At 36.4% G+C, this 6,662-nt stretch overlaps 1 protein-coding gene across 1 annotated transcript in view; it reads right to left on the bottom strand.

Moving 5' to 3' along the window:
* LOC108755996 (cytoplasmic dynein 2 heavy chain 1) overlaps positions 1–6,662 on the bottom strand; it is a 22,258-nt gene that overhangs the window by 8,496 nt on the left and 7,100 nt on the right. Inside the window, exons 15-30 of the mRNA XM_018499516.1 lie at positions 6,417–6,579; positions 6,104–6,323; positions 5,874–6,000; positions 5,167–5,772; positions 4,740–4,986; positions 4,128–4,635; positions 3,468–3,860; positions 3,199–3,378; positions 2,620–2,985; positions 2,424–2,542; positions 2,022–2,332; positions 1,630–1,778; positions 1,067–1,348; positions 639–868; positions 433–561; positions 97–345 (exon numbers count right to left, since the gene is read on the bottom strand). Coding sequence (XP_018355018.1) covers positions 97–345; positions 433–561; positions 639–868; positions 1,067–1,348; positions 1,630–1,778; positions 2,022–2,332; positions 2,424–2,542; positions 2,620–2,985; positions 3,199–3,378; positions 3,468–3,860; positions 4,128–4,635; positions 4,740–4,986; positions 5,167–5,772; positions 5,874–6,000; positions 6,104–6,323; positions 6,417–6,579 — 4,279 coding nt within the window. The remainder of the gene's footprint in view (positions 1–96; positions 346–432; positions 562–638; positions 869–1,066; positions 1,349–1,629; positions 1,779–2,021; positions 2,333–2,423; positions 2,543–2,619; positions 2,986–3,198; positions 3,379–3,467; positions 3,861–4,127; positions 4,636–4,739; positions 4,987–5,166; positions 5,773–5,873; positions 6,001–6,103; positions 6,324–6,416; positions 6,580–6,662) is intronic.

Raw genomic sequence — 6,662 nt, 5'->3', positions numbered from 1 at the left:
TATATATATATATATATATAAACTTTATAAATTCTTTCAGAAGAAACGCTATGAATTAATTTATTTAGCATTAAAAAAGATTTTGAGTATACGTACGATGATACAAATATTGTTCCAGCGTCCCTTGAAAATCTTCCCTTCGAGCCAAATCGGCGAGCGGTGCAACCAACGCATCAAGCTCTTCCGTCGCATAAAGTCCTGGAACTTCTCCTTTGGATACTATGGCACTCACCATTACGGCTAAACTTTCCTCTCTAACATGATGTTCCTCCAGCAGGAGCAAAGTCGGTTGATTTTCGATGCCCGCTGCCTGCACAGCGTTCTTTACCGCCACTTTACCGCGTTCTAAGAAACAATTAACGGAATTCCAAAGAACAAAATACAATAATAGATAAATTGTAATTTTACAGATTATAGTTTATCTTACGGTACCAGGTCCTGAATCAATAAGTCGTAAGGAAGAAAATGTTGCAACCAATTTAACTGCTGACCTTCTGCCCGCTCCAGGTCGTCCAATGAGAACCATACCACGGAAATCACATCCAATGGCCCAACTCAGTCCTAGCAAAATATTTAACATTGTTGTATGTAAATATCAATCTTCTTCTCATCTATTAATTTAATTAAATCGTACATACCAGATATGGTTTCCAGAAGATAAGATGAAATCGATGCTTGAACTGGTTGACCCTCTCTAGCGCATCTAGCCGCTGCGTTGATTATCTCTTCTCGCCATTGCTCCTCACTTAAAGGATACAACCCAATATTCGCGCTCTTCCATGCATATACATCATTATTGAAATCTTTTACTTCGGAATCTTTCGAAATTAGCAAAGATTCCCACCGTGCCAGGGCCTTGGACGTTAATCTATAGGATTAAATACAATGAAACGCGATACTATTATTTATCAAGAAAGAAAAATTTAAATAAGTAAAAGACGTTAAATTCACTTTTCTTTAAATTTAACTTTCTTAAAAATTTAATTTATATATATACATAAAATAACAATATATGCTTTTAACAAATAACTTTTTTTTATAGAATATTATGATTTTAGAATAATACCTCGCGCGAAATAGACGTTGTCCAATATCTAATAAGTAATGAGTAATGTATGCTTCGTTTTCGGGAGTAGGATAATGTTTCAAGAGTTTTGCCCACAAAACAATATCCTTAAGACTCCAAGTAAAAGAAGATTCCTGAGCGGAACTTATAGATCGAAAAGCATCCAAAATACTAGGCTTTATTCGGGCGATCCAAGACTCCGCTATGACAAAGTCAACTTCTTTCAAAGAAGTCCTCAAATGAAGTTCCAGAATGGCCGCGACATCCTTTTGACTTGGATATCTATTGCAGATATATTTTATCTAAAGTCTTACGATTTTTTGTTCAAAATTTATTATTAATTTTGTTAAGAATATATGAATTAAAGAGAATTAATAACTGAAATTTATTTTATTACATTAAAAATTTCTAATTTTTAATTTCTCTAATTTGTTTTTTAATTTTAAAAAATTTTGAAAATTACATTTATATACTTGTATAAAATTAGACATTTAATTTTAAAGAATAAATTTCTTTTAAACTTCATTCTAATTTATATTTTTTTCTGTAGATGAATTACTCACTCTAAATAGTAAGTTGCAAATAAAGCTTCAAGCCTCGGATGTAATCGAGTAGTCACGTCAGCAGTGCATATAATTGTTACGGATATTTTAGAAAATTCGAGATCTTCCTCAAGAAAACCTTCCTCTTGAAGTAATTCTCTCACCAATTCCTAAAGATAATTTGATCTCATTAGCATCTTATTACAATCTTTTTTATTAGAATTTTCTTAACTCAATGATTTTTTCGAAAAAAATTTATGTTATTTGTAAACTCAATAGTTAAACAACAGTTGAAAAAAAATTTTTTTTAATATTATCTTTTTCGTATTAAAGTATTGGCATAGATTGCTACAAGTCATATTTAAATTAATGAATCAAAAAATTAGAGAGGAAACGATTGTTTGGGATTATACCTGTAAATCTTTAGCAGCGAGATGCATATCTTCCAAGATAAGAAGCACTCGAGATCCGCTTCTCGGCTTGTACGTCCTACCTTGAGAAGAAGACTCCAAGCGCAAGCAGGCCTTCTTCAAACGATTCAGGAGATTGCCAGGACCGTAAAGCGAAGATCCTCGCACCACGGTCATGGTATCTTGATTTTTTATTTTTGCCAACGCAACGTCGATCAAAGCATTTTTACCGCAAGCTTCAGATCCACGAATCATAATCGGATGGCCATCTTCCATCCAGGGCAAAGTAGCTGCTAATGCTTTTTTTATACGATCTACATAAAATATATTAATAAGATCTTTATCCCTTTTAAAGATCTTAAAACTTTAACGTTTTAAAAACTAAATTTTTGAAATTAACAATACCTGAAATTGAGATGGGTCCATAATCAGTATTAATAGATTCATATGTATCACTGAAAGGTATCAATCGATCGGTTTCAGAATCGTAAAGGACCGCACTTGGCTTTTGTGGATCGGGACACCTGAAAAATAATTTTATAAACGGCATAATAATCGTCTAGGCTATTATTTTAAGAACAATACAATGTAGAACACTCACCAGCTTTCGGTTGATCCGTAAATAAATTTCGCCAAATTATCTTTGGATTGTGTATCCTCCACTTGGCCGCATAATGAGACCAGAAGAGCTTGAGTGGCTTGAGCGAATGTATGCGTTTTATGAAGATGACACAATGTGGCGGCCATCAGACCAGATGCAGAGGAACTATTAACGTTTATCTTTAAAGTTTCATCAATGCACGAACATAAATGGGTATTTGCAATTTCCGCAGCAGTTGACGAAAGTTGCTCTAAACGCCACGGCACCAATAAGGATGTCGGTCTCGTCGAGCCAAGATGCAAAACACCCAATCGTGAAACCGTAGCTGGACTGGCATCAGCGAGTTTGTGGGTCTCGAAGATAAACCTTTTTTTTACGAGCATTTGTGTAACACATAAATATATAGTCAAGTAATTAAATCATTAAAAATATAGAGTCTATAAATTAATTTATTTTTTATGTATATAATTAGAATTTAGATTTTGCCACTATTGTTATATCCAATGAGAAATAATAATGGAATCGACATCGATTCATTGTCATTTCTCTGTGTAGATCTTTAATTAATGAAATTTGTACCTTGTACCGCTACCAAGCTTAATTCCTATTCCATTGGGTAAAGTTAGCAGTCGATTATCATCTAGGGCTGAATTCAACGCCTCTGCCCATTCGGGTTCCACATCTCCATTAAATATGATCCAGGTCGCGGAATTCCCGGCGGACGTTACCGCGCTCGACAAAACACCCTCCTTCCATTCCCTGTTTATGCAATTATTTGTACAATTTCAATATTCAACGCGTTCTGAATTATAAGAGAAATCATAATAGAATCATTAAAGAATGTTTACCTCGTTCGTGGATTTACGTAACCTAATAATCTACTCTTTGGTATTGCTCCAGGATAAACAATAATCTGTTGTATGGGTACACCAATTTTCGCCAATGCTTCAGTCAAACATGACCTGATCGAAGATTTTCCACTACCCGGTGGGCCAACTATGGCGACACCAGTCCTGTTCTTTAACAGGTCATTCAGTTGAATGCATCTGTTGGCAATCTCTTTCGTCAAACCCCGAGTTTCGCAGATTTTCAACAATGCGACGACTAGGTCTTCGCTTTCAGTAGAGACCGACAAAGGAAGATTAGCCTTCGGAAAGAGATCGTCTAACAAGGATAAGAATTTTGTCGTATCTACTTCCGTTAATTTCGGAAGGGTCGATGCCCTGATCGAAACAAGAAGCCTATCAAAGAATAAGAAATCTTTTCATCAAATCAATATAATTTACAAAAAACAAAGTTTTTCGTTATATATTTTAAAGATCTTAATAAAAATCTCTCTTAACTTTATTAAAAATGATTTATATCTATTTTATTTCTAATTATCTTATAAAAATATTGTTGCATGAATAAAATAAAAATCAATTTTTAATATTATATCTAAAAAAGTAAAATTTTCTCAGTATATTAATTTAAGTTATATATTAATTTAAAAACAGATACAAATGTACCTAGTGGTCTCGTCAACATCGGCAATCGGACGCAGATCGTTGAGTACAGATTTAAGCGCCCTGAGCCCCCAATCATAATGCGGTTGCTCGGAAAGTATGGTCTCAGCAATTTCAAGAGCCTCTACCAACCGTTTGCCGAGAGTAGTCGCCTCTAAGAAACCGGCGCACTCCAACAAAGTTTTCGCAATATCCGATTTATCCGGATGCGCCATGCTGATAGGCCTAAAGAGTCGCGCTAAAGAATCCGGCAGTTTACGCCTGCCACCGTACTCGCTTCCGGCTGGATTCATCGTGATAAAAATGCAACAGTGAGGATCTAGCTTGATCTTCTGATCGCCCAACAAGATCTCGGATGAGCCGTCCCGTAACGCCTCTTGAAGCGGCCTTACCAACATCGATACTGCACTCAAGGTGTCCTCCTCAAGACGATTGAATTCATCGAAGCAACCCCAAGCACCAGCTTGTGCCAAGCCGCCTAAGATACGCTTCATGCTGCCAGTGTCCATTCCTACATTTCGCAATGGATATTTTTATTTCACGTATTAATAGTAAATCTACCTTAGTCTAATGTGATAATTGTCTGCCGCAATAATGAAAAAATTGATGTCTTACCTTCATCACAATTGAAGACGAGGACTAGTCTACCCAAAACGGATGCTAAAGCTTTGACACTTTCAGTTTTTCCGGTTCCAGCAGGACCAGTTGGGCTTCCACCCAATCCAAGCTTCATAGCTTGTGTGAGAGCTAAGAAACACTTCTCTGTTAAGGGAGTTCTCACCAAACCGATGGACGCCCCTTGATACTCAAAGCGATACGGTAATTCTGCACCGGCGCATCGTACTACGTACGTATCTTGATTCTTAAAAATACGAAAGTAATGTAATAATAAAGTTAACAAAATATTAGAAATGTTTGTTTAAAAATTTATTGTTTAAAATTTCAGAATGTATAGAGTGCGTTTTAAAGAATAAAAAATCGTTTCGCTACAGATTTAATTCTCAATTAATGAGGCAAGATGTATTTTTTTTCCAAAACTCACAATTTTGTAACTCCTTAGTTGTTTGTGCCATGTCCAGTTAGCATTCTCGCCTGTTACGATGATCTTTAACAGTGTTCGGGCCACTTGTAAATGATAAACAGTATCCAGAAGAAGCCCACGCGCTTTCAGCGCAGTTAACTTATCACCGGCGTCTTCCAGTCCTCTGTATCTTGCTCTTTGTGTTTCTAGATATTCGACAAGTTTCTGCAGAGCTGAGCGACCTTCTTTCAGACCACGTTCGCAGCGCTCGGTAAATCCTATTCTTTCCGACAGTAGCAATATCTGTGTGGGATAAACGGACGGATCGGGTGTGGAGTCATTCAAACACTTTTCCAAATTCTGACAGAGCGCATTTCTTATTCCTTTTTCGAGATTATCTAGCCAACGAGGTAGAGGTTCGGTGAGATCGACGGCCTCAGATAACTTTAATATTTCTCCCTCGGGTGACACAATCGCCATTAACGAGTTATTTTCCTTTATTACTGAACCAATACCGTGATACAATTTCGGTAAATGAGCCTCCAAACCTCTTCCACTACCCGATACCAATTCCAGAAGGTCTTCATCGCTAAGAAAGTACAATCTCGGATAAGCTGCTCGTTTCTCCTATAATTAAGATTTTTGTCATTATAGTGATTGACAGGTAATAAAATATATTTTTTTTTTCTGATAAAATAACTATTTTTCAGTTAAATGTCATATTTCACCTCCAAAAATTCGTCCAGACATTTTTGACATCTGTCTAACAGGTCTTTTAAATTTATTAAAGCTGGTAATGAAAGTTGCCTTAGGGACGGTACTCTGGGATCTCGGGATACCTCTCCTATGAGATATCTAAAAATTTGAGTAGATATCAATTGAAATAAATGAATAAAAGAAAAAGTACTAAAACTGCGTAGAAGAATTAAATCAAAAAAATTAATATAATTTAACAGACCTAAATTCCTTATCCGCTCTGGACCATTTCCCAGAGTCATTAGGAGCCGCTCCACTTCCGTAAACCGGGTCCAAGTAGATCCACTTCCTTTGAACGCTACTGAGTGCCTTAATTCTTTCTTCAAGCTCTGATAAGGCCGCCTCGCAGCGCGCAGCTCTAGACGCGAACCTGTCGTGTCCTGAAGTGCCTTTCGCTCCTTCGAGCAAGAGTCTCAATTCCTCTGTAAACAATTTATAATTTGAAATGAAATTAATAGATTATAAAACTAATAAAAACTAAACAGTCAATAATAATAAATATAAACACGCGGTACCTATTTTTGCCAAGAGACTGCCGTAATCTCCAACGAGTAAGATCATCATATTCTTGCTATCGGTTGATTCCTGTAACGGAAGTGACGCCGTGCTTTCCCAAACCTCCAAGTCTATTAATGCCTGTCGGATCCCGCTCTCCGCGGCTGCTCGTTTCGTTATTTCCTGAAATATATATGTCGCGTTTGTGACAATTTCAGAATTATATACGATATATGTACGTAAATGTAAATATATGGCTTCATATC

This window comes from Trachymyrmex septentrionalis, unplaced genomic scaffold (genome assembly GCF_001594115.1).
Source record: "Trachymyrmex septentrionalis isolate Tsep2-gDNA-1 unplaced genomic scaffold, Tsep1.0 scaffold9, whole genome shotgun sequence".
Lineage (NCBI taxonomy): Eukaryota > Metazoa > Arthropoda > Insecta > Hymenoptera > Formicidae > Trachymyrmex > Trachymyrmex septentrionalis.
The sequence above is the reverse complement of the archived record's forward strand: the minus strand, read 5'-3'. Positions and strand labels throughout refer to the sequence as shown.